The sequence below is a fragment of the Rhinoraja longicauda genome, chromosome 7 (genome assembly GCF_053455715.1).
Source record: "Rhinoraja longicauda isolate Sanriku21f chromosome 7, sRhiLon1.1, whole genome shotgun sequence".
NCBI lineage: Eukaryota > Metazoa > Chordata > Chondrichthyes > Rajiformes > Arhynchobatidae > Rhinoraja > Rhinoraja longicauda.
This window is the reverse complement of record NC_135959.1, coordinates 53,133,253-53,161,187: the sequence shown is the minus strand read 5'-3', so window position 1 is coordinate 53,161,187 and position 27,935 is coordinate 53,133,253. Positions and strand designations below refer to the sequence as shown.

The 27,935-nt window shown below is 42.4% G+C and overlaps 1 protein-coding gene across 1 annotated transcript; it reads left to right on the top strand.

Moving 5' to 3' along the window:
• Positions 1-33: 33 nt before the first annotated feature.
• On the top strand, positions 34-27,935 carry LOC144595560 (interleukin-18 receptor 1-like). The gene is made up of 11 exons (XM_078403105.1): positions 34-166; positions 7,021-7,104; positions 7,729-8,008; positions 10,844-11,018; positions 11,889-12,033; positions 14,832-14,900; positions 17,466-17,583; positions 18,897-19,042; positions 24,205-24,348; positions 25,442-25,603; positions 27,238-27,935. Exons 2-11 carry the CDS (start codon positions 7,047-7,049, stop codon positions 27,564-27,566), a joined length of 1,626 nt encoding a protein of 541 aa, XP_078259231.1. The 5' UTR covers positions 34-166; positions 7,021-7,046; the 3' UTR covers positions 27,567-27,935.

The following is a 27,935-nucleotide window of genomic DNA, read 5'->3' as shown; positions in this document are numbered from 1 at the left end:
TAAAAACCTCGCGTCCTCTCTCGGTTGCCTCGCCAGACACATCCTCCTCGCATCGAGACCTGAGCTCCGTCTGATGGGCGGCTACTGGGACTGGGACTGCGACCACAGACAGGGGCTGGAAGACGGACACTCTCCCCTCTGCTCGTCACAAGCTGTCACTGTGAAGGTCGGTGCGGAGAGGGGGGGGGGGGGGTTCTTGCACGACTGCCTGAGAAAATTAAATCGTAAGGATAACCTCAGCCTGCCTCTTAACCCACTGTCTATCCCCCCCCCCCCCCCCTTTGCGTTTACGGGAGTCGTGGAGTTAAATCCATGCGCACCCTGCAGGTAAACGCGAGAGATTAAGGGCAGTACTGTAACGTGTTGCCAATTCAACCTGCTCCCCATCCTGAGTGTGGATGGGTTTGTGTTGCGACCTCTGGAGAGCAAGTTAACCCAATACTTACTTACCAGCAAAGCCATTAAAGTTGCACACCGGCGTATAAAATCACGGGGGAGAATAGATAGGGTGAATGCAGGGCAAGAGTCAGGAAATCGTGATCTAGAGGACATTAAGTTTAAGGTGAGAGGGGAAAGATTTAAGGCAATGTGAGCCTGAGGGGCAACCTTTTTCACTCAAAGGGTGGTGTGTATATGGAATGAGAAGCCAGAGGAGGTAGTTGAGGCAGGTGCCATAACTATATGTAAAAGACATTTGGGCAGGCACATGAATAGGAAAATTTGGAGGGAAGATAGACTCAAAATGCTGGAGTAACTCAGCGGGACAGGCACATCTCTGGATAGAAGGAATCAGTGACGTTTCGGGTTGAGACCCTTCAGATAAGGTTTAGAGGGAGATGGGCTAAACTCGGGCAGATGAGAATAGCATAGATGGAGCACCTAGGTCAGCATTAGCAAGTTGGGCTGAAGGGCCTGTTTCCATAATGTATAATACTAGGACTCCATATAAAGAAACCAAGCAAAACTAACGCCAATCTCTCATCTCTGCTGGTTAGATGTCTCAATTGGATTGGTGGGTGGTTACCAGAATTGGGTTCGATGTTAAAGAATTGGTCTTGTAACCCATGTTAAAGAGTTGATCTTGTAACCCATCCATTAATCACTGCTGCATTTGTTTAGTTTTATCATCAGCTCTTTGCTCCTATACTCTAAAGGCAAGTGGACTGCTTTATGTTAAACTGCATTATGTTCATAATTAATGTAATGTATGTTAATGACTGATGTTTTCCAACAGTGTAATAAAAGTGAGCGACGATGATTTCAGTAAAATTGTTAGTGCATACTATTTCTACAGGTAAAATTATTTTAACCATAAGCTGAGACATTATTTAACTATAATATGCATTTTTTAAATAAATTATTTCTAAAACATAAATGTCGTAATTTTCTGCCATGAAAACTTTCTCCAATAATTTATGTTTTTTAGTACAACTTAGTTTAGTTAATGATGTAGACCATTGTGATGCTGTATACGTGTATCTCCAATTTTTCATGAAGAAATACTATATTTCAACTGTGGAAAGTCTGTGCAATGTTGAAATATCACATCAACTTATGTTCAAAATATTTATGCTCCATACTGAGAATCAAACAAATTATTTAAACCAGCATTTTTCCTCATATCAAAAATATAGTGGTTAGAATGATTTATTTTGCAGATGAGATTAAAGTCAATATTACAATCACTCACTATGTCCAATTTCCTATATTACAACTGTGACCATATTTCATTGATTGTAAAATAGTTTCAGACATCCTGCAGTACTAAAGAGATGCTTTGTAATTGCAACCCTGCTTTATTTTAATAGTAAATCTATTTCTGTTGAAGAAATGTGGGAATTTCCATCTTTAGACTTTAGAGATACAGTGGCCCACTAAGCCCATGATGCCCAAGAATGCCCCTGAACACTAGCACCACTGGGAGCAGTTTACAGAAGCCAATTAACCTACAAACCTGTACATCTTTAGAGTGTGGTAGGAAACTGGAGCATCTGGAGAAACCCACGTGGTCACACGTAGAACATACAAACTCCGCACAGACAGCACCCGTAGTCGGGATCAAACCCGGGTCTTTGTTGCTTTTCACAGTTATTTTTCTGAAACTTTACAGAGGTGGAAGTGTGTTGTTGCTTTATGAGACATATGGCTGATTTGATTTGCTTTTATAAATGAGCCATGTACCTAATCATATTCTGTGGAAAAAGTTGCCCCTCATCTCCCTTTTAAATCTTCCTACTTGCACTTTAAACCTATACCCTCTAGTTTCAGATTCCCCAGCCCTGGGGACAAGACTGTGGCTACTCACATTACCTTCACGGCCACTGTGAATTTATACACTTGCATAAACATACCCCTCAGTCTTCTCCACTCCATGGCAATAAACCCCAGTCTATCCAGCCTCCCCTTATAACTCAAGTTATCCAGACTCGGTAACATCCATGTAAATCTTTTTCACACTCTTTCCAGTTTAATGACATGTAAGAGGTAGGAGATATGTGGAACTGCTTTCTGCCAGAGAAGTTGGCACTAGCTGAATTGTTATTTCCAAATCTGGGACTGATAAATATTTGTTAATTGAGAATATTAAGGGATAAGACCAAGTGGACCCGTTGGGCCCAAACCTCTCCTGGATTGGTGCTGCACCCTCTCCCCCCCCCCCCCCCCGACTCCCCTACCCTCCCCCCTCCCTCCCCCTCCCCTCCCCTTCCCCCTCCCTCTACCCCCTCACCTCCCCCTCCCCTTCCCCTCCCCCATCCCCCTCAACCCCCCTTATCCTCCTACCCCTCCCTCCCTCCACCTCCCTCCCTCCACCTCCCTCCCTCCATCTCCCTCCCTCCCTCACTTCATCCTCGCTGCCAAGGAGATAGATTTAAACTTTAAAATGTGAATAACTTTAAAAATATAACACCAATTTCTATAAAACTACAATTTTTACCATGAAAGCGATGACGGTGAGTAAGGTTGGCCTAAAATTGTCGCGCTATCTTGTACCGTTTTGGCTGAAGTTCGATCACAAACAAACAAACAAACGAGAGTTTTAGTATATAGATGAAAAAACGTAATTATGGGGAGATGACTGACATATAAGCCAGGTGTTGTTGAGTGGTGAAACAGTCTTTTCCTCCTATTCCTAAATGTGGGAAAGCAAAACAGGAGTGAGGGTCACTAATAAACAGAATAAGTAAGTTGGAAGAAGCTTCTTTACCCTGGGAGAAGTAACAGTGAAGGAATTTGCAATTTCATGGAGCAATTGAGGAAAAGTAAACATCATATATGTATTCAGAAGATAGGTAAATACATCAAAGTGGAAAATAAAGAAGGATATGCTGATAAGATTCTAAAGGGAGTAAGAGGCGACCGTGGCTGACAAGAGAAGTCAAGGACAGTATAAAAATAAAAGAGAAGACGATTTACATAGCAAAGATGAGCGGGAAGCCAGAGGATTGGGAAACCTTTAAAGATCAACAGAAGGTAATTTAAAAGGCAATATGGGGAGAAAATATGAAGTGCGAAGGTAAGCTAGCCAAGAATATAAAGGAGGATAGTAAAAGCTTCTTTAGGTATGTGAAGAGGAAAAAAATAGTTAAGACAAATGTGGGTCCCCTGAAGGCAGAAACAGGTGAATCTATTAAGGGGAACAAAGAAATGGCAGACGAGTTGAACCGGTACTTTTGATCTGTCTTCACTAAGGAAGACACAAACAATCTCCCAGATGCACTAGGGGACAGAGGACCTAAAGTGATGGAGGAACTGAAGAAAATTCACATTAGTCAGGCCATGGTGTTGGGTAGACTGATGGGACTGAAGGCTGATAAATCCCCAGGGCCTGATGGTCTGCATCCCAGGGTACTCAAGGAGGTGGCTCTCGAAATCGTCGATGCTTTGATGATCATTTTCCAATGTTCTATAGATTCTGGATTAGTTCCTGTGGATTGAAGGGTAGCTAATGTTATCCCACTTTTCAAGAAAGGAGGGAGAGAGAAAGCAGGGAATTATAGACCCGTTAGCCTGACATCAGTGGTGGGGAAGATGCTGAAGTTGATTATCAAAGATGTAATAGATTTACGAAGAGGAAATCATGCTTTAAAAATCTTCTGGAATTTTTTGAGGATGTAACAAGAAAAATGGACAAGGGAGTGCCAGTGGATGTAGTGTACCTGGACTTTCAGAAAGCCTTTGATAAGGTCCCACACAGGAGATTAGTGGGCAAAATTAGAGCACATGGTATTGGGGGTAGGGTATTAACGTGGATAGAAAATTGGTTGGCAGGCAGGAAACAAAGTAGGAATTAACGGGTCCTTTTCAGAATGGCAGGCAGTGACTAATGGAGTGTCGCAGGGTTTGGTGCTGGGACCGTAGCTATTTACAATATACATTAATGATTTAGATGAAGGAATTAAAAGTAACTAGCAAATTTGTAGATGAAACAAAGCGGGGAGGTTGTGTGAACTGTGAAGAGGATGCTATGAGGATGCAGTGTGACTTGGACAGGTTGGGTGAGTGGGCAGATGCATGGCAGATGCAGTATAATGTGGATAAATGTGAGGTTATCTACTTTGGTGGCAAGAACGGGAAGGCAGATTATTAGGAGCAGGGAGGTTCTACTGCAGTTGTACAGGGCCTTGGTGAGACCGCACCTGGAGTATTATGTGCAGTTTTGGTCTCCTAATCTGAGGAAAGACGTTCTTGCCTTAGAGGAGAGTATAGAGAAGGTTCACTAGATTGATCCCTGGGATGGCGGGACTTTCATATGAAGAAACACTGGATAGACTGGGCTTGTACTCGCTGGAATTTAGAAGACTGAGGAGGGATCTTATAGAAACATATAAAATTCTTAAGGGGTTGGAGAGGCTAGATGCGGGAAGATTGTTCCCGATGTTGGGGGAGTCCAGAACCAGGGGTCACAGCTTAAGGATAAGGGGGAAGTCTTTTAGGACCGAGATGAGAAAACATTTCTTCACACAGAGAGTGGTGAGTCTGTGGAATTCTCTGCCACAGAAGGTAGTTGAGGCTAGTTCATTGGCTATATTTAAGAGGGAGGTAGATGTGGCCCTTTTTGCTAAAGGGATCAGGGGGTATGGAGGGAAGGCAGGTACAGGTTACTGAGCTGGATGATCAGCCATGATCATATTGAATGGCGGTGCAGGCTCAAAGGGCCGAATGGCCTACTCCTGCACCTATTTTCTATGTTTCTATTATAAAGTGGGGGCGTGGCTGGGTTCTGCAGCTGCGGCTCACTGGCGGTCTCTCTGTCTTTTTTTTTGTTTTGTCTATTGTCATCGTTTAAATGTACGTTCTGATCTATTTTTAACTCTGTATATGTGGGGGGTGGTGGGGGGGTGGGGGAAACCTTTTTTCCAATCTCCTCCTCAACGGAGATGCGACCTTTATCATGTCGTATCTCCGTTTGCGCTACGGCTTAACACCGTGGAGTCGGCGGCCTCCAGCTGGGATCGACCTTGAAGACTCCAGTCGCAGGGCCTGGACTTACCATCTCGGAGGCTTCGGCCGTGGGCCCTGCAGACCGCAACATCGGGAGCTCGCAGGTCCCTGGCTGGCGACCGGCTTTCGGGAGCTCCAGCCGTAGCAGCTTCGACCGCCCCCGAGCGCGAGGTTTGACCGACCCGCTCGCAGGCCCTTCATCGCCCTGCGTGGCCTGGCCGCTGCACTTTCCATCGCCCGGTGGGGGCTCAGGACCTTCATCGGCCTGCTCGGCTTGGCCCTGGGACTTTCCATCGCCCGGTGGGGGCTTCAAAAGTCGGGAGCCTCGATCGCCTCGTGGCACCACGGGAGAAGAATGAGGAGGAGATAAGACTTTTCTTTGCCTTCCATCACAGTGAGGGTGTGCCTGGAGCAATCACTTTGATGGCTGTTTGTGTTAAAATTGTAATTGTGTGTCTTGTGTTCTTTATTGTCTACTGCCGGACCCTGACGTGAGAGGACGCTGGCGCTATTTGTTCGCCGCTTCTCCGTCAGAACAGTTCGTCTGTTTGTTTTTATGTCTTGACTGTTTTTGTAAAGCGTCTTTGAGCACTTGGAAAAGCGCTATATAAAATAAATGTTTATTATTATTATTATATTATTATTATCTGAATGGTGCCAGGTTAGGAAAAGAGGAAGTACAATGAGACCTAGGTATCCTAGTACATCAGTCACTGAAAGTAAGCATGCAGGTACAACAGGCAGTGAAGAAAGCTAATGGCATGTTGGCCTACATAACGAGAGGAGTTGAGTTTAGGAGCAAAGAGGTCCTTCTGCAGTTGTACAGGGCCCTGGTGAGACAATACCTGGAATATTGTGTGCAGTTTTGGTCTCCTAATTTGAGGAAGGACATTCTTGCTATTGAGGGAGTGCAGTGTAGGTTCACAAGGTTAATTCCCGGGATGGCAGGACTGTCATATGATGAAAGAATGGAGCGACTGGGCTTGTATTCACTGGAATTTAGAAGGATGAGAGGGGATCTTATAGAAACATATAAAATTATTAAGGGATTGGACACGTTAGATGCAGGAAACATGTTCCCGATGTTGGGGGAGTCCAGAAGCCACAGCTTAAGAATAAGGGATAGGCCATTTAGAACTGAGATGGGGAAAAACTTTTTTGCGCAGAGAGTTGTGAATTTGTGGAATTCTCTGCCTCAGAAGACAATGGAGGCCGATTCACTGGATGCATTCAAAAGAGAGTTGGAGCTCTTAGGGCTAGTGGAATCAAGGGGTATGGCGAGAAGGCAGGAACGGGGTACTGATTGTGGATGATCAGCCATGATCACATTGAATGGCGATGCTGGCTCGAAGGGCCGAATAGCCTACTCCTGCACTAATTGCCTATGGATCTATGTAAGCTTTCTTCAGATCTGGAGAAAACTCTTTTGAGCAGAATATTTGACCAGTCAGCACAAATGAACTGATTTTCTTTCTTGTAAGTTCAATTCAATTTCAAATATTGAGGTAGGTGTTCTGAATGTTATTGCCATTTGTTGTTTTTAATAAATTAATTAACATTAATAATATGTCATTGCAGTGCTGAACGGTATTCAGATCATAGGAATGAACTTGAAATATTTGGCACTGCTTGCTTTCTATTACGTTGTGGAAAGAATTCAAGGTAAGCAAATCAGTGGTGTGTACTTCCTAAAGTTTGCTATATCTAGTTTTTTATTTATTATAATTTCATTTTATATTTATTTATTACATTTTATTTATTATCAATATGTTACATATTTTATTTCTGAAAGGAGGCTCAGAGGGTGTCACGGTAGCACAGCGGTAGAATTGCTGCCTGACAGCGCCAGAGACCCGGGTTCGATCCTGACTATGGGTGCTGTCTGTGCGGAGTTTGTATATTCTCATCGTGACCATGTGGGTTTTCTCCAGGTGCTCTGGTTAACTGCAACCTTACCTATAACCTACAAACCTGCACATCTTGGGAGGAAACCGGCGATCCTGGAGAAAACCCACGCAGTCATAGGGAGAAAGTACAAATTCCGTACAGCCAGCACCCGTGGTCAGAATCGAACCTGGGTCTCTGGTGCTGTAAGGCAGCAACTCAACTGCTCCGCCACCGTGCTACCCTTATTTAAAGGAATTAAAGGAAAGTCTTTGAAAGGCATGAACTCTCATCTCAGTAAAAAGTCCAAAGATCAAATCGATGTAACAGTGTCTGTGCACTGTTACTGGTGCTTCATTGTACATTCTGCAAGTGATTGATTTTTGTTCCTTTTGTTGGTAGGTAGTCTCATTAGCAAGTGTTCTCCAGATAAATATGAAACAGTCGTCACTACTGAAGGGGAGCATGCTCGTCTAAAGTGTAACCTGTGCAATGCCACCACCCTACTTGCCACAAGCTACTTTCAAGTACACGGATTTAACATCACCTGGTTCAAATATATACCTGAAGGTGGCCATGAGAAGCTTTCAGGAGAATCAGCCAGAATTACCTATGATGGAATCTCTTTGGGATTTTGGCCTGCATTTATGAATGACACTGGGAAATACTTTTGTTCCATCTTGTAAGTAGCAATAAAAGTGATTATCCACAGTACAGATTTTTCACATTGCACCTGCTATAACACCCAAATGACTCTTGGCAATGTTTTTCATAAAGATAGATGCTGGCTCGAAGGGCCGAATGGCCTACTCCTGCACCTATTGTCTATTGTTTCAAATGCAGGAGGAACTCAGCGGGACAGGCAGCATCTCTGGAGAGAAGAAATTGGTTTAAACCAGCATCTGCAGTTCATTCATACACATAAAGATTTTCAGAAATTCTATTCCTATTTTGGTGGAGCACCAACAATTTTGCATTAGAACGTGGCACATGAACAGACACGATTGCTAACAATATCTGTGCTGAACATGATGCCAAGATAAACACATTTCATCTACCTGCACATGATCCACATCCCTTCATTCTCTGCATATCCATGTGCCTGTCTAAAAGCTTCTTAAAACTCCACTATTGTATTTGACTCCACCACTTCCACCCTGGCAGCATATTCCCAGCATCCATCACCCTCTGCACACTTCTCCTTTAAACTTTTCCCCTCTCACCTTAAAGCTATGCACTCTAGCCAACATTTCCACTGTGGAAAAAAGGTTCTGACTGTTTACCCTGTCTATCCCCCCCTTAATGTTATATACTTCTACCAGATCTCCCCTCAACCTCTGGCGTTCGAGAGAAAACAATTCATTTGCATTCTAGTACTTTTTTAACTTAGAGTAGCCACTCCTCAAAAAGGCAGGGATTTATTAGTTTGTATATGAGGATGCATAGATGTTGTTTGTAATGGATTTTGATACAGAAGGAATGTGCAGCATTTCTAGTAAAACAGCCATGATATAATCTGATCTAAAATAATATTTACAGTTAAATTCTGTAATGAACAAATACAATGGTATGAAAAGTTCCGTGGGGTAGGCCAAATTACCTCAGTTCTTAAGAATCAAGAGTGTTTTTATATTTACCAACAAAGGAACAATGAGATTCTTCATTTCTGCAGCTTCGTAGGTTCATTTATGCAAATCCCATAAATAAATATACAATAATCAATAATATAATACATTAATAATTAGTAATGCCAGATAACCAGACCAAATAGTGCAAAACTGAAGTCTATTGTGCAACTGATATGGTCCATAGTAGGACATTATTGCTGAGATAGTGATTAGTGTGCAGTGTTGGCGAACATGATGGTTGTTGGGACAAAGCTGTTCTTGGAGTCGTAGTCATACAGCATGGAAACAGGCTTTTCGGCTTCACCTGCCCATGCCAACCATCAAATCCCACCTGCCTGCATTTGGCCCATATGAAATGCCATTGATCTGAAAGGTTAATTTGTGTTTCCTGCCCTACTGAGTAGTTCCAAATTGTTCTGTTTCCATGTCAGCTAACCAACATTTCCATCTTGTTTTGCTTTCTCATCTCATGAACTGAGCGCTTTTACAACATGACCTGTGGCTGAAAAAGGGCAGAGAGGGGTTCATGCTAGATTGATAAATGTAACTTGATATAATTAGACTCCTGCAACTAGGTAACCACATCTTCCCCAGTGATGTTCAGATTGACTCGATCTGCAACTACCCCTCTTTCACGATCATGTGTAGGAAGGAACTGCAGATGCTAGTTTAAACCAAAGATCTCAACTGTTATAACACCCAAATGACTCCTGACAATGATTTTCATAAAGATAGACACAAAATGCTGGAGTAACTCAGCAGGACAGGCACCATATATGGAGAGAAGGAATGGATGACGTTTTGGGTTGAGACCCTTCATCTGAAGAAGGGTCTCGACCCGAAACATCACCCATTCCTTCTCTCCAGAGATGTTGCCTGTCCCACTGAGTTACTCCAGCATTTTGTGTCTATCTTCTTTCATTATCATGCCTGGCATGAGAATGTGGTTGAGGCTGGTACAATGACAACGTGGATAGGAAAGGTCAAGAAGGGTATTGGTCAAATGTGGGCAGATGAGACTAGCTTAGATGGATATCTTGGGCAGCATGGATGAATTGGGCTGAATATCCTGTTTGTGAGCTGTATAATGCAGTGACCTTATGACTCTAACCCTCTTCTAATGTCTGTTCCTCTACACCCACATATCAAAGTTTCACAGTACTTGTTTTTAATTTGTTCCCGTGTATGTTCCCTTTGCTGGAAAGGCCAGCATTTATTGTTAGCCTCTTACTGCCCTTGCGAAGTTAGTTGTGGATCACCTTACAATAGGCAATAGACAATAGGTGCAGGAGGAGGCCATTCGGCCCTTTGAGCCAGCACTGCCATTCAATGTGATCATGGCTGATCATCCTCAATCAGTACCCCGTTCCTGCCTTCTCCCCATACCCCCTGACTCCGCTATCCTTAAGAGCTCTATCTAGCTCTCTCTTGAATGCATTCAGAGAATTGGCCTCCACTGCCTCTGAGGCAGAGAATTCCACAGATTCACAACTCTCTGACAGAAAAAGTTTTTCCTCATCTCAGTTCTAAATGGCCTACCCCTTATTCTTAAACTGTGGCCCCTTGTTCTGGACTCCCCCAACATTGGGAACATGTTTCCTGCCTCTAACGTGTCCAACCCCTTAATAATCTTATACGTTTCGATAAGATTTCCTCTCATCCTTACCACTGTAATTATTCTGATGAGAGTCCTCCCACGGCATTGTTCAAAGGGAATTCCAGCATTTAGACCCAGTGATTATAGACGATTGATGATCTGAATCAGGATCAGGCAGAAATATCCAAAACACTTAAAAAAGGTGGAGATTAAACATTATCTTATTTTGTGATTGTACATCAATATTAATTGTAATATTGCTACATTTATGGCATTGATTTTCTGTTAACAGCAATGGAACTTATAATGTTAGTAGTGCAGGTACATATTTAAATGTGCACAAGATGGAACGATTGTGTGATGGTCCCTTTTATAAATACATCGGCATTGTTGGAAGATTTTTCTCATTGTCCTGTCCAAACCTGGAAGATTACAACTGTGGGAAAAATAATGTTACATGGCTGAAGGTAAAATCATTTTTAGATTTTATGTACCTATATATCCCCATAGATTACATATCAATTTTAAGAGCTAAATTACTTACTTTCATAAGATATGTGAAAAAGTTCTAAAAATCTTGTTAGCTTCAAATGAAGATTAAAATAAAGTCTGTGAGAATATTGTGTTAAAAACACATCTATTGGAAGAGTTATAGATATTAGTTAAAACACGAAGAAGTAACACTTCAAAAGTGAGCAGCACGGTGGCTAGTGGGCGGCACGGTGGCGCAGCGGTAAAGTTGCTGCCTTATAGTGCCAGAGACCCAGGTTAGATCCTGACTATGGCTGCTGTTTGTATAGAGTTTGTGCGTTCTCCCCATGACCTGCGTGGGTTTTCTCCAGGAGCTCTGGTTTCCTTCCACATTCAAAAGACATACAGGTTTGTAGGGTAATAGGCTTGGTAAAAATGTAAGTTGTCCCTAGTGCGTGTAGGATAGTGTTAGTATGCAGGGATTCATGGTCAGTGTGGACTCAGTGGGCCGCAAGCTAAATACATTCCATCAAAACAAAGCAATGGAAGAGTTGGCTCTTTACATGCCGTACTATCTAAATTGCGTAGGCAGAATTGCACTTGAAAAATTCCCCCACTGCCAACAGCAGCCAACTTTGCAGATTATTATACAGTGTAATTCATGAAACTGTTAAAATCTATTAATAGAAAATATTTGCCTTCATCGTTCAGGTGATAATCTTTAAGATTAGACCACTTATCTCTTGCGGAAATTAATCACTATGTATCAATGGAATGAAAAATGACTAACTTTCTCAGTGTGTAATAGATGGCAACCCTGATGGTGCTAATGGAAAGTACTGCTGTTATATTCTTGTAACCTTCAGGACCGAAAGGACAAAGTTCACACAGGGTATACATATACCATTCAGAAAGTGGAGGAAACAAATGCTGGATGTTACTTGTGTGTGCTCACTCTAGAAAATGGTGGAGTGCAATATAATGTTACAAGAACAGTGAAACTGTGCATAGGTAAAAGTCATTATCAATAATTCTTTGACCTCCTGCATTCTATTCACAACATTTCCTCATTGAACCAAAAACTAAATTTGTCAATCAGACTGACTTCCATGAATTGTAGTTAAAATTCATCACTTCATCAACACTTCATAGAACAATACCAGTCGCATATATTCCAGAGAGCTTCCTCGCCGTTTCCTTGTTCTCAATCCCACAAGGGAATGTTCCACTTATACCTCAACCCACCCATTTTTTTATGTCATCTCCACATGAGTTGTTGTTTGTCTGTAGAGCCATGGTCCAAAATTGGAATTCAGAGAGTTTTCTTTCGTCCTCAACCAAGGTCATGTGGCAAGGTGGGATCCTCCACCTTCTGTTCCAATAATGATGCAGGGAGAAAACGCAAAGAATGATTGTGCTGAAAATTGACAGGAAGTCAGATCGCAGGTACAAAATGAAAGGAAAAGGTCAGGTGCCCATTGTGGTGACTCAAGGTTTGACAAAAAGATTTCAATAGTTTATGTCAGATTTAGAATCACACCTACTTGAATTCCTGTCTCTATCTTGGTTGTCCATTAGTGTGAGTCAAGGGCATGATACAACACAACAACCTCTTGATCATTTCTCTTTTTAATAATCATCTGAAAAACAATATATCTATTGCACAAAGTTTGGTACTGATGTCACAAAATTAAAAAGAAAAGTCATTATTATTATATTTACAATCCTATTTTAATTATGGTCATAAAATTCACAGCTTGATATGCCAACTACTCTACCCAAGACCACAAGAAATTGCATAGTTGTGAAGGCAGCCCAGTCCATCACACAAACGAGCCTCTCCTCCATCGACTCCATCTACACTTCACTCTACCTCAGGAAAACAGCCAATGTAATCTTGGACCATTCTTACCCCAGTCACTCCCTTTCCTCCCCTCTTTGGACAAAAGATAAAAAGCTTGAAAATGTGTATCACCAGATTTAGGAACAGCTTCTTCCACACTGTTATCATTCTCTTCCACAGACCTTGCATATGATTGGGATGAATGCCCAATCTCCCAATCTGCCTCGTTGCGACCATGGCATTTTTTTTGTAATCTGCACTCTTTTTGCAGCTGTATCATTATATTCTGCACTTTGTTTAATTTCTCTTTTACATTACCAGGTACACTCACGTATGGTATGATTTGCCCTGGCTGCCCACAAAACAAAGATTTTCATTGTGTCTGTACATGTGACAACAAACAAATACCAATAGCAGTACCAAAGTTAGCTAATTTAGCCATGTGATAGGGTCACAATAAAGGTGATTATCAAGTAGGAAATGTAATTCAGAGACTTCCCAGCAAATCCAAGGATCGCTCCCATGATGGAAGTTTTTCAGCGAAATATTTGTCAGTTGAGATCCGGTGTGATCTTCATTTGGGTCTTTTTGAAAGATAATAATAATAATAATAATCCATTTATTTTATATAGCGCCTTATCGCATGCTCAAAGCGCTTTACAAAAACAATTAACATAGAAACAAACAGACAAACTATCCTGACGGAAAAGCGGCGAATACACAACGCCAGCGTCCTCTCACGTCAGGGTCCGGCAGTAGACATTAAAAAGCACAAGACACACAGATATAATTTTTTACACAAAACAGCCATCACAGTGATTGCTCTAGGCATACCCTCACTGTGATGGAAGGCAAAGTCTTATCTCCTCCTCATTCTTCTCCCGTGGTGCCACGAAGTGATCAAAGCTCCCAACTTTTTGAAGCCCCCACCGGGCGATGGAAAGTCCCAGGGCCGAGCCGAGCAGGCCGATGAAAGTCCTGAGCCCCCACCGGGCGATGGAAAGTCCCAGGGCCGAGCCGAGCAGGCCGATGAACGTCCTGAGCCCCCACCGGGCGATGGAAAGTGCTGCGGCCGGGCCACGCAGGGTGATGAAGGGCCTGCGGGCGGGTCGATCGTACCTCGCGCTTCGGGGCGGTCGAAGCTGCTACGGCTGGAGCTCCCAAAAGCCGGTCGCCAGCCAGGGACCTGCGAACTCCCAATGTTGCGGTCTGCAGGGCCCACGGCCGAAGCCTCTGAGATGGTAAGTCCAGGCCCTGCGACCGGAGTCTTTGAGGTCGATCCCAGCTGGAGGCCGCCGACTCCACGATGTTAGGCCGTAGCGCGAACGGAGATACGACACGGTAAAGATGGCACTTTAAACCCAGTCTGGGATAATAGCTGTATTATTCAATTTGTTTTGCAGACAATATTGCTTCCCGTGGAGATGAAGTATTTTGTTTGGCCTAGAGGGAACCCGTATTCCACCACTAGATACTAATCCTGCAAAAGATAATTAGAAGTAAATGTTCCCAATCCAGCACTTTGGTTCAGAACCTGTGCCTGAGTTTATGGAAGGACGATTCCTTATCCTGGCTGTTTTGCAATGGAAGAATTTTAGGCTTTTGTTTAATTTCTGTTTCAGTTTAGTTTATTGTCATGTGTACCGAGGTGCAGTGAAAAGTTTTTCTTGCATGCTAACGAGTCAGCAGAAATACAATACATGTTTACAATTGATCCAGTTACAGTGTGTAGATAGATACATGACAAGGGAATAACATTTTGTGCAAGGTAAAGCCAGCAAAGTCCGATCAATGAGGTTTATAGTAGTTCAGTACTGCTCTCTGGTTGTGGTAGGATGATTCAGTTGCCTGATAACAGCTGGGAAGCTGTTTAATTCAGTATGTTTATTGTATAAATGTGGTGTGATTTTTTTTTAATTACAAAAAAAAAGATCTGTTCTTAACTATCATATTGTTTTCCCCACAGAGCATATTGAACCATTTATACCAAAAATAGTTTATCCTGGTAAAAAGGAAAAAATTGAGGTTGAACTGGGTATGTACAATTTAGAATTGTGAAGTCATAGATGTTTAAATGTCATATTTATCGACAATTGAACAGTTTAATTCTTAGTTCTTTAAAATAATTCGTTTTTAAAAATACTGTAGTAGGAACCTGAGGGGTAATTTTTTCACCCAAAGGGTGGTGGGTGTATGGAATGAGCTGCCGGAGGAGGTAGTTAAGGCAGGTACTATTGCAATGTTTAGTAAATGTTTAGATAGGTACAAGGGTAGGACAGATTTAGAGGGATACAGGCCAAACGCAGGTGGGACTAACGTGGTTGGGATATGTTGGCCAGTGTAGGCAAGTTGGGCCGAAAGGCCTGTTTCCATGCTGTAAAACTCTATGATTCTATGATTCTATAATTAAATTCATGTTCATAAGTCATAGAAGCAGCATTAGGCCATTTCACCCTCTGCCATTCAATCAAGCTTGATCTATCTTTCCCTCTCAACCCCATTCTCCTGCCTTCTCCCCATAACCGTTAGTAATTAAGACTCTGTAAATCTCTGCTTTAAAATACCCAATGACTTATCCTCCGTGGTAATGAATTCCATAGATTCACCACCCTCTGACTGAAGAAATTCCTCCTCATCTCCTTTCTAAAAGGATGCCCTTTTTTTCTGAAGCTGTGCTTTCTGGTCCTAGACTCTCCCACTAGTGGAAACATCTTCTCCACATCCACTTTATCCATGCCTTTCTCTATTTGGTAAGATTCAATGAGGTCCCCCCTCATCCTTCTAAACCCCAACGAGTACAGGCCCAGTGCTGTCATCATATGTTAACCCAATCATTCCCTGGATCATTCTCGTAAACCTCTGGACCCTTTCCAATGGTCAATATCTGATGAAAGGATCTTACTCAAGTGCCATGCGACACGTTATTCAAGATTGGTGGAGGTCTCACAATCAAAATTGCTGAACCCCTGCCTACTTGCCTGTAAGAATGATTAAACAACAAAAGCTTTAGTTTTTCTTTACAATTCCAGGCACATGGTCTGATTGTAGCTGAAACCAACTGCTAGAACCAATGGTCGTGAATCGAAACCCCTCATCCTTCTGAGCTCCATGGAATAGAATCCAAGCCTAATCAACCTCTCCCTATAGCTCACGCCCTCGTGTCCTGGCAATGTCCTTATATATCTTCTCTGCACCCTTTCCAGCTTGTCGTCATCTTTCCTGTAACAAGATCCCCAAAACTGAACACAATACTCTAAATGCAGCCTCACCAACTTCCTATACATGACCTCCCAGCTTCTATACTCAATGCTCTGACTGATGAAGACCAATGTGCCAAAAGCCTTTTTGACCACCCTTTCTACTTGCGATGTCACTTTCAACGAACTATGTACCTGCACTCCTATATCCCTCTGCTCTACAGCAGAGCCCTACCATTCACTGTGTAAGTTATGCCCATGATAGTGCTCCCAAAATGGCAACACCTCACATTTCTCTGTATTAAATTCCATCAACCATTCTTCAGCCCACCTGCCCAGCTGATCAAGATCCTGCTGCTATTTTTGACACTTCACTATATACTTATAAAGTCTTTTTGGATTTTCTGTAACCTAATCTGCCGGAGCTATATCCTGCCCCGTTTTTGCTCTCATTTTTGATTTCTTGCTCAGTTCCCAAAACTCTTCCAAGGAAACATTTGATCTCAGCTGTCTATGCCTGCCCCATGAGTCCTTCCTTTTCCTGAGTTTCTCTCGTCATCCAAGCTACCTTATTCCAAGCTTCCTTATTCCCACCTTCCTTGCCCTTCACTCTAACAGAAACAAGCATCCTCTGAACTCTCATCATTACATCTCACTCTCCAGACGTCCCTTTGCCTACAAACCACCTGCTCGCATCAACTTTAGCAAGTTCCTGTCCAATGCTATCAAAGTTGGCCCTGCCCCAATTCAGAATTTTATATAAAAGGGGATCCAGATGGGAGTCATTTGTTATTTGGACCATTGGGATCTCATCTGGGCCAGAGAGAATCTGGGCAAAAGGAAAGGATTGCATCTGAACTGGAGGGGGACTAATATCCTGGTCGACAGATTTGCTAAAGCTACTCAGGAGGATTAAACTGGTCTGGCATGGGAGCTGGGACCCAGCGAGGTAGTGAAACAGATCAGAAAGTCGAAGCAGATATAGAGGTTGAAGTGAGCTAGTCCATTCAGCTCCCAAGTCTATGAGTAAAGTCTGATAGGCAAAACAGCATTTATTTTAATGCAAAAAGTCCCAAGAGGTAAGGCAGATAGACTTAGGGCATAGATGGACACAATGTGCTGGAGTAATTCAGCAGGTCAACCAGCAACTCTGGAGAACATGGAGAACTGACATATCTGTTCTGGCCCAGAAACATCACCGATCCATATTCTCCAGACATGTTGCCTGATGTGCTGAGTTACTCCAGCACTTTTTGTTCTTTTGTGCAAACCAGCAACTGCATTTCCTTGCTCCTATATCAGGGCATAGACTATTTTTTAAAGAAAAAAATGACAAAGGTGGAAATTAATTTACTACCTATACAAAAGCAAAGTTTAAATTAATGAGCCTATTTTTGTTTTAGGAGATAAGAGAGAAATTGAATGCAAAGCTGTTCTTGGCTACAAAGACAAAGACTGTATGCTATATTGGACATCTGAATATGACCATTTTGAGATAAATGCAACTGAAACAGATACAAGGTAAGAGGTGTACTGATATAGAATATACTCTATCCTATGTCACCTTCTGTGTGAGAAAATAGACCATTGGACGTGATATCTTCCAGAGTTCAATTATTGGCTCTGTTAATTCTCTGTCTCATAACTCAAAGGTTAATTGAGAAGGCAGGAGAATGGGGTTGAGAGGGAATGATAGATCAGCCATGATTGAATGGCAGAGTGGACTCAATGGGTCGAATGGCCTAAACCTGCTCGTAAGTCATGAACATATGAACGTATAATTTACTGCTTCATATCAGCTTTTGCTGCATGGAGAGCTCCAGCTGGATGACAATCACCAAACATAGAAACATAGAAAATAGGTGCAGGAGTAGGCCATTCGGCCCTTCGAGCCTGCACCGCCATTCAATATGATCATGGCTGATTATCCAGCTCAGTAACCTGTACTTGCCTTCTCTCCATACCCCCTGATCCCTTTAGCCACCAGGGCCACATCTAACTCCCTCTTAAATATAGCCAATGAACTGGCCTCAACTACCTTCTGTGGCAGAGAATTCCACAGACTCACCACTCTCTGTGTGAAGAAATGTTTTCTCATCTCAGTCCTAAAAGACTTCCCCCTTATCCTTAAGCTGTGACCCCTGGTTCTGGACTTCCCCAACATCGGGAACAATCTTCCCGCATCTAGCCTCTCCAACCCCTTAAGAATTTTATATGTTTCAATAAGATCCCCCCTCAGTCTTCTAAATTCCAGCGAATATAAGCCTAGTCTATCCAGTCTTTCTTCATATGAAAGTCCTGCCATCCCAGGGATCAATCTGGTGAACCTTCTCTGTACTCCCTCTAAGGCTAGAATGTCTTTCCTCAGATTAGGAGACCAAAACTGTACACAATACTCCAGGTGCGGTCTCACCAAGGCCCTGTACAACTGCAGCAGAACCTCCCTGCTCCTATACTCAAATCCTCTTGCTATGAATGCTAACATACCATTAGCGTTCTTCACTGCCTGCTGCACCTGCACGCTTGCTTTCAATGACTGGTGCACCATGACACCCAGGTCACGTAGCAAAGAAAATAACCAACATTTATTTTCATATTAATTGAAAAAAATTCACAGAAGTAAATTTTCTTCTTGATGTTATTGATCCAAAATCCCAACGTCTGTTCCATCCAGAGTAAATGTGTAATTCTAATAACATGTTCCATCTTACACCTTATTCTATTACACACAGCTTAAAACAGGAGCATTTCTGTTGCACACAGAGTCCTGAATGCCTGAATAACACCATTCAGTATTTTTAACTATGAAACTCTCACACTTCTTTTTCCTTTAGATCAATTACAGAAAACAATCGAGTATATTTGATAAAACAACTTGTGTTCAAAAGAATCAAAGCAGAGCATTTGAATCAAGCTTTTTATTGTTGTTTAGTATGTCCAGAAACTGAAATGATTTGTAGCGTCATTCTGCTGGAACAAGGTACTTAATTCTTTCATTTTAATAGTTGGACATTAAATGGCAGTTGGTCCACTAGATCACTTCTAATGGTCAATATAGATCAGTAAAAGCTAAGCATGTAACTTAAAAAATTCCATGTTTATTTTATGTCAGATTAGCTAGCCTCAGCTCGAGTAATAATTATGTTTTTTGCAATAATTTTTTAGATTTAGATTTTTAGATTTAGAGATACAGTGCAGAAAAAGGCCCTTCGGCCCACCGGGTCCACGCCGCCCAGCGATCCCCGCACACTAACACTATCCTACACCCACTAGGGACATTTTTTGCATTTGCCCAGCCAATTAACCTACATACCTGTACGTCTTTGGAGTGTGGGAGGAAACCGAAGATCTCGGAGAAAACCCACGCTGTTGGTGGGGTTTTTAGCCTGTGGTGTCTGTGGTTGATACTTGGATAGAATTGACTTGTGGAGAAAATAAGGAGATACAAAAGAGAACAAAAGGTAGGCCATTTTGTCCTCTGAACCTCCACCACTATTTAATGAATTATCTTATTTGATATTTAGCTTCCCGTTTTCTGTCAGTTCTCCGTAGCGCTGGATGTCCCAACAATCCAAAACCCATCTATCTTGCTTTGGAATATTCCTCACAACACAGAATCCAGCTGCTTTAGGTGGATAATTGCAAAGATTCAGAAGGATAGAGATTCCTCCTCATCTGAGTTGACCACTTACCCTGAGATTATGTCTCATAATTCTATGTTGCACCATAAATTTGATTGGACTGTCTTTGTTGACCGATATAGTTTTACACAAGCACCAATCTCTGTTCATCAAAACAAGGGTGGAATGGTGGCACAGTGGTAGAGCTACTGTTTTACAGCGCCAGAGACCCGGGTTCAATCCTGACTATGGTTGCTTGTCTGTACAGAATTTGTACATTCTCCACGAGACCTGTGTGGGTTTTCTCTGAGATCTTCGGTTTGCTCCCACACTCTAAAGACATACGGTTTTGTAGGTTAATTAGCTTGGTATAAATGTGAATTGTCCCTAGTATGTGTGGGACAGTTCTAGTGTATGGGTACGGCTGGTCGGCGCGGACTCGGTGGGCCGAAGGGCCTGTTTCCGAGATGTATCTCTAAACTAAACTAAACTGAAGAGGGATGCAATTAGTATAAAGGGAACGTGGGAATGAAAGAAGAGATCTTTCCCAGTTCTAATTCATCACAATTCTTTTTGTATTGAAATGCAGTTACCAATTCTTTCCAAATATTGGATCACTTTGTTCCAGGAAAATTAAATGTGTGAGATGAACTCAGAAACATCAGCAATGGATTATGGAAAACAGGAAGGTGTTATCATGCTATTGTGGACAAACAACATTTATTAAGGAATAGAACGATAGGGCATGGTAGGAAAAAAAACCAAATGGAAACCAGTAAAATGACTATTGAAAGCTCCAGATAGATTAATGACATAACTCAAACGGAGGCAAATTGAAAATCACAAAATACCAAAGTAAAATGTTTAGTTTAGTTTGGTTTAGTTTAGAGATGCAGTGCAGAAACAGGGTCTTCGATCCACCAAATCCGCGCCAACCAGCTACCCTGTACACTAGCAATATCCTACAGACTAGGGACAATTTACAATTTTTACCAAAGCCAATGAACATACAAACCTGTATGTTTTTGGAGTGTGGGGGGAAACCGGAGCACCCGGAGGAAACCCATGTGGTCACAGGGAGAGCAACAAGCTTAGCACAGATAGCACCCAAGGTCAGGATTGAACCAGGACCTCTCGCACTGTAAGGCAGCAACTCTACCACTGGTCCACCGTGCCAACCTTAAAAATGTCTGTTGGTCAACTTAAACAGAAATGGCATTCTTTTTCACTACCACTTTAAAGATGTGCTGTTCCCCTTCGCACCTAAATAGCACTGTGCGATATTTTTTTGTTTCCTTGTGTTCGTTTAATTTCTAAATGCTGATTATCTGTTACATCTTTCATTTCTTTGGAAGGGTACAACCCTGAAATAATCATTATTTTGACTGCCCTTTTCCTTCTGTCTATCCTGCTTCATGTTCTCAGCACTTTATATTTTTCCAGAAACTGCTGGATTTTCCATTTAGTCATTTCCACTAGGCTTGGCACAGCACAAGGAAGTATCATGGTATTTACAGTGGAAGCCAAGGGGAGGCGAGAATGAGAGGAGGGAAGGTGAGGTCTGCACTCGTGAACTCCACAGCACCCACTGTAAATTGACGTTCAGTAACAAGTTAGAACATGTTAAGAATTATTGTGATGATAAATCCATTTATGCCCACTTGAAATAAATGATTCCAATAAAATTTGAAATATCAGCTGATGCTAGAAGTCTGGAATATAACTAGGAAATGCTGGAAAAATTCAGCAGGCAGTATCTATTTCTCTGCATTGTTTGAAGAAAATTAAATGTGTGAAATAAACTCAAACATCACCTATGGATCAAGGTAAAACTGGAAAGTGTTTTGATGCTATTGTAATTGAACTGTGTTTATTAAAGAACGGAACTATTAATGATCAATGCTTCAATGGTTCATTGGTAGTTTATTTGTCACATGTACTGAGGTACAGTGAAAGTAATGTTTGTATACAGTTCAGTACAAGTATCACTTTGCACCCATGCAGAACTCACTGACTTCATACATTTCACTACCAATTTCCATCCTGCTGTTAAATATACTTGGACTATCTCCGACATCTCCCTACCGTTTCTGGATCTCACCATCTCCATCACAGGAGACAGACTAGTGACTGACATCTACTACAAACCTACTGACTACCACAGCTATCTGGACTACACTTCTTCCCACCCTGTCCCCTACTCCCAATTCCTCCGTCGACACCGCATCTGTGCCCAGGATGAGGTGTTTCACACTAGGGCATCAGAGATGTCCTCATTCTTCAGGAAATGGGGCTTCCCCTCTTCCATTGTAGATGAGGCTCTCACTAGGGCCTCCTCTATATCCCACAGCTCCGCTCTTGCTCCCCCTCCCCCCATTCGTAACAAGGACAGAATCCCCCTTATCCTCACCTTCCACCCCATCAGCCAGCGTATCCAACAAATCATCCTCCAACATTTCCATCACCTCCAACGGGACCCCACTACTGGCCACATCTTCCCATCTCCTCCCCTTTCTGCATTCCGCAGAGACCGTTCCCTCCGTAACTCCCTGGTCCACTCGTCCCTTCCTACCCAAACCATCCCATCCCCGGGCACTTTCCCCTGCAACTGCAGGAGATGCAACATCTGTCCCTTTACCTCCCCCCTCGACTCCATCCAAGGACCCAAACAATCTTTCCAGGTGAGACAGAGGTTCACCTGCACCTCCACCAACCTCCTATTGTATCCGCTGTTCCAGATGTCAACTTCTCTACATCGGCGAGACCAAACGCAGGCTCGGCGATCGTTTCACTCAACACCTTCGCTCAGTCCGCCATAACCAACCTGATCTCCAACCTGAGCACTTCAACTCCCCCTCCCACTCCCAGTCTGACCTTTCTGTCATGGGCCTCCTCCAGTGCCATAGTGAGGCCCACTGAAAATTGGAGGAACAGCACCTCATATTTCGCCTGGGCAGCTTACAGCCCAGTGGTATGAACATTGACTTCTCCAACTTTAGATAGTTCCTCTGTCCCTCTCTTCCCCTCCCCCTTCCCAGTTCTCCCACTGTCTTCCTGCTCCACCTATATTCTTTCTTTGTCCCGCCCCCCTGACATCAGTCTGAAGAAGGGTCTCAACCCGAAACATCACCCATTCCCTCTCTCCGAGATGCTGCCTGACCTGCTGAGTTACTCCAGCATTTTGTGATACCTTCGATCAGTACAAGTATCACAATACATAAGCACTTAAGTACATCTTAGAGAAGCATCTCAGATACAGAACAAGTGGTACACTGAGACAGTAGACAGAGTCACCAAATTTGTCGTCATTGTCAAGTCCCAATTGTTATCGGTGTAGAGTTCATAACCTGGCCATGAAGGCCCGTTGTCCTGGAGGTGTTGCATGGTTGGCCTGACGAAGTGTGGCCGTTGGTGTTCTTCACCGCTGCTCCACTGCTCTGTGCTGCTGCAGGTCGCTTCCAGTCCTCGTGATTGGCCTCTTGGAGTGGCACCCAGTCCAGATGAGCCCCAGGCTGCTGCAGGGCCTCCAGCGGCCCACTCCACCATCGAGGCAGTGCATTGCCTCCAGCAGCCAGTCTGCTTACTGGTCCTCTTGTCAAACTCCTGCCCACGGGGCGAGCAGGGGCCGAGCTCAGCTGTTTCCATCTCCGTGTGCATTCCCGGTCCTGCGGTTATCGCGCCAGACCTGATGTCGCATATGGCCACGGCAAATGGGGGCCACATGGCTCACCGGGGCCACACGGCTCACCGGGGCCACACAGCTCACCAGCGCCCACCTGCTCTCGCAATCTGCATCCCTCTACATCTAAACAGTCCATTTATGAATTTTCAATATACACCAACATTTAGACTATCAAGGTATCAGGTCATTAAATGTTTAAAATAAAATGCTGATGTTGAAGCCCAGCAAATGATATTTGCTCAGTACCAGTACCAACTAAGTACAAAGTAATAAAAGGCCGATCTATCCCTCATGTCTGCTCCACCTTCAATAAAGTCCTAGGTGATTATTTTTACATCAAGAGGATTTCCTGCACTAATCCCATATCCCTTGATTGCTAAAGATCATAAATGTACTCAGCGACTAAGCCTTCACAAGACTAGTGGACATTCCATTCCAAGATTCACAGTCTTCCCTGTAAATACATTTTGTCTCATCTCTGCTCTGGATGGCCGTGTCTGTATTTTTAGATTGTGGCATATGATTTTTGATACCCAACTGGAGTAAATATTATCTCTGCATCCATCCTATCAGTTATCAATGAAATAACTTCTCAAAAATATAAATTCAAGAGATTATAGTCCCAGTTTACTTAGTATCTCCTTACATCACATATCTGCCATCCAGGAAAACAATCTAAGCCATTGCCCCATTCCATCTCTGTCAGGTGTATCCTTCCATAGGTGGGAGATAACTGCAGCAACTGTAGTACTTGATGTTCCCTGTGGTTAAGAGGCTGCAATATGTGATTAATATTCTGTATTTATGTGACCAATTACAAATATTATTTACTTTCCTTAGACAAGCATGATACTGGTCGAATATTCCTGCTACTGTTCACAACCTTGGCTCTTATCATTATTGGAGCAGTGATTTATGTCAGATTCAAGATATACTTTGCCCTTTGTATCAGGGATTTCACGTGCAAGGATGAAACTCTACAAGGTAAAATTCTGAACTAAACCCTTTGTATACAAATCTTATTTTGATCCACATCAAAGCTGATCAGTTAAACATTGAATCAAAGGGATAGGTCAGTTGCAGAAAACTTCACAGCTTCTTTCACCTTTCCCCTTCCCCACAAGCCCCAACCTCCTGTAGCAATGTGATCTCTGCCATTCTGGAACTGCAAAATTAATTTACAACGTTATAGTGATTGGAAGTATAGTTGTTTCATGAGGAGTTTATTTTCAAAAGACTGCATATTATCAGCAGGGACACACTATTCCTGTCACAAAGACATTAAATAAAAATCTGTTTAACTCATTTAACTCGAGTCCAATATGTATCCTCCAACTTTGGATTTCATTTTAAATTAGCACTACGACATGAATGACTCAATGGCCAAAGGTTTGGTGAAAATGGGCAGGTCATTACATATTGTTTTCAAGGTGTCTGCTTTGGTTTAGTTTAATTTATTTTAGATATACAGCGCAGAAACTGGCCCTTCGACCCACCGAGTCCGCGCCGACCAGCGATCCCTATACACTAACACTATACTACATGCTAGGGACAATTTACAATCTTTACCGAAGCTAATTAACCGACAAACCTGGACGTCTTTGGAGGGTGGGAGGAAACCGGAGGACCCGGGGAATGCCCACGTGGTCGCGGAGAGAACGTACAAACTCCGTACAGACAGCACCCGTAGCCAGGACCGAACCCTGGTCTCTGGCAGCAACTCTACCGCTGCACTACCCAAATGAGCTTTAGATGAAAGCCTAAAACATTAGACCAGCAGATTTTCACAATATGCATATTCGTGACTGGAGTTTTCCATTTAGTGCAGTTCATCCATTGGTATTCAAGGTAACATTCAACAGCATGTAATAATTATGTAGGTTAATTGACTGGGTAAATGTAAAAATTGTCCCTAGTGTGTGTAGGGTAGTGTTAGTGTGTGGGGATCACTGGGCGGTGCGGACTTGGTGGGCCGAAAAGGCCTGTTTCCGCGCTGTATCTGAAATATGAAAAAATATGAAAATATTAGCACAATGAATATAATAATTAATACTGATGCTTTGGATTTGCCTTTCAGATAGTAAGGAATACGATGCATATGTACTGCTTCTTAAGAGTAACGAGGCTCTCATCTGCGCTGGGGGAGAATATTTTGCTTTGAAATTGTTGCCTGCAATTCTAGAACAAAAATTTGGTTATCGGCTGTGTATTTTTGAACGTGATGTTCTTCCTGGAGCAGGTAGGAGTGTCTCTTCAACTTAATTGCAGTGTTTAAAAAGTACACTTTTATGAGGAAAACATTGATTAGCAGTCACTATCTAGTTCATTAAATCTTTTCATTGTCTCACCAACCATGAATGATTACATTACATTAATAAATTGATTAATTGATTACATCAATTTCTGTGTTTCTGATGCTGCTCCGAATGCTGTTACTGAGCCAAACCTATCCCATTGTATTTCTAAGTAAGCCTCTCACCCTCTCTAATTTCTTATCTAATTGATGTTTTCAGAGTGCACTCATGCATTCCTTTAATGTCTACCCAACTTTGTTTTGGAGACTGCATCTCACCTGGCATTGTTTAGTTTAGTTTTGTTCATACATACAACATAGAAACATGCCCTTTGGCCCAATGGGACCACATTGAACATTGGTCACCTATTCACACTAGTCCTATGTTACCCACTTTTGCATCCACTTCTTAAACATAAGAGGCAATTTTACAGGCCAATTAACCTTCAAGCCTGCATGTCTTTGGGATGTGGCAGGAAATTGGAGCACCCAGAGGAAACCCACGTGGTCACAGGGAGAATGTGCAAACCACACAGACTGCACCCGAGTCAGGATCGAACCAGGGTCAGAGGTGCTGTGAGGCAGCAGGTCAACCAGTCATTCCACTGCGTCGCCCATCATTGTAAACACTTCCTTCACATAATGCCTTGTTTTCAATTCATTCATGGGATGTGCACATTGCAAAGCCACCATTCATTAACCATCACTAATTACCCTTGAGAAGCTCAAGGTGAGGTGTGTTGTTCAACTATTGCAGCCAATGAGATGGAGCTACAGCCATAGATTACCTGAAACTGTTGAATTCAGTACTGAGTTCCAGAGGTATTCCTCCAGTTTATGTGGGTGTCACGGGAATGATAAAATCATGAAACATTTATGGAGAGATAAACAGACTCCACATTTCAGTCAACAATTTTTTATCAGAATTCTCCACAGGTGCTGCCTGGTCTATTGAGCATTTTCAGTAATTTAGTTTCAACCTTAAGTGTCAGAATTTGTAATTTTAGATTTGCCTTTCAGAGTAAATTCTTGATTTAACACATTTGACAAATCTGAATTAATTTAGTCTTAGTTTAGAGATGCAGCACAGATACTGGAGCTGTGGCCCACCGAAATTCACCGACCGTCGATCACCTGCTCACTTGATGTATACATTAACCCACTTTCTCACCCACTCCTTACATATGAAGGGCAATTTACAGAGGCCAATGAACCTACAAACCCACACATCTTTGGGACCCAAGAGGAAACTAAAACACCCTGAAGAAACCCAGTAGTATAAGAAAATAACTGCAGATGCTGGTACAAATCGATTTATTCAGAAAATGCTGGAGTAACTCAGCAGGTCAGGCAGCATCTCGAAACGTCACCCATTCCTTCTCTCCCGAGATGCTGCCTGACCTGCTGTTACTCCAGCATTTTCTGAAGAAACCCATGTGGTCCCCAGCTCAGAACAGTATTAGATGAGGCATTAAAAATATCTGAACATAAAGATTGATAATCTGTAAAATTGTTCATGTTTGTATTTTTATATCTGCCTATGTGATTGATTTGAGCATCAACTTTTTTTTCCTTTTCAGCTTCTGCAGATGATATATTTTCCTACATTAACAAATCCAGGACATTGATTATAATACTTTGTGCTGATCTCATGGAAAACGAGAGTTCCATGTATGGCCTGGTGTCAGGTCTTCATCAGGCATTAGTTGAGAGGTTAATAAAGCCAATTCTTATTGAATATAATCCAATAAGAGACGTTACATTTTTACCACATTCTCTTCAACTTATTCTGAAATCAAACAGGACAGTGAAGTGGACAAGTGAATCTCTATCACATAATTCCTACTTTTGGAAAAAGATAAGATACCTTATGCCAGCAAAATGCATTAAAAGAACTGAATTCTACTGAAATGGAAGAAGTGTTCACATTCTCTTTGACACTGAAATCTGATGATCAAGTAACTGTACTATTACTGATATTGATTTGGGGAAACTATTAAGTCTATGGCAATAGAATAAATAGTTTGGAGGTAGTTGAAATCTTGAAAAGAAATTACAAAATGATTGACTAATCAATAATCCAAGCGCAACTCAACCATCCTATCACCAACTACAGTGCGGTCCTGACCTTCCATCGACCTCATTGGAGACCTTCGAACTATCTTTAATCAGACTTTACTGGACTTTATCTTCCACTAAACATTATTTCTGTTATTCTGTATCTGTACAATGTGAATGACTTGATTGAAATCGTGTGTAATTGTCGAGGAAATTAACA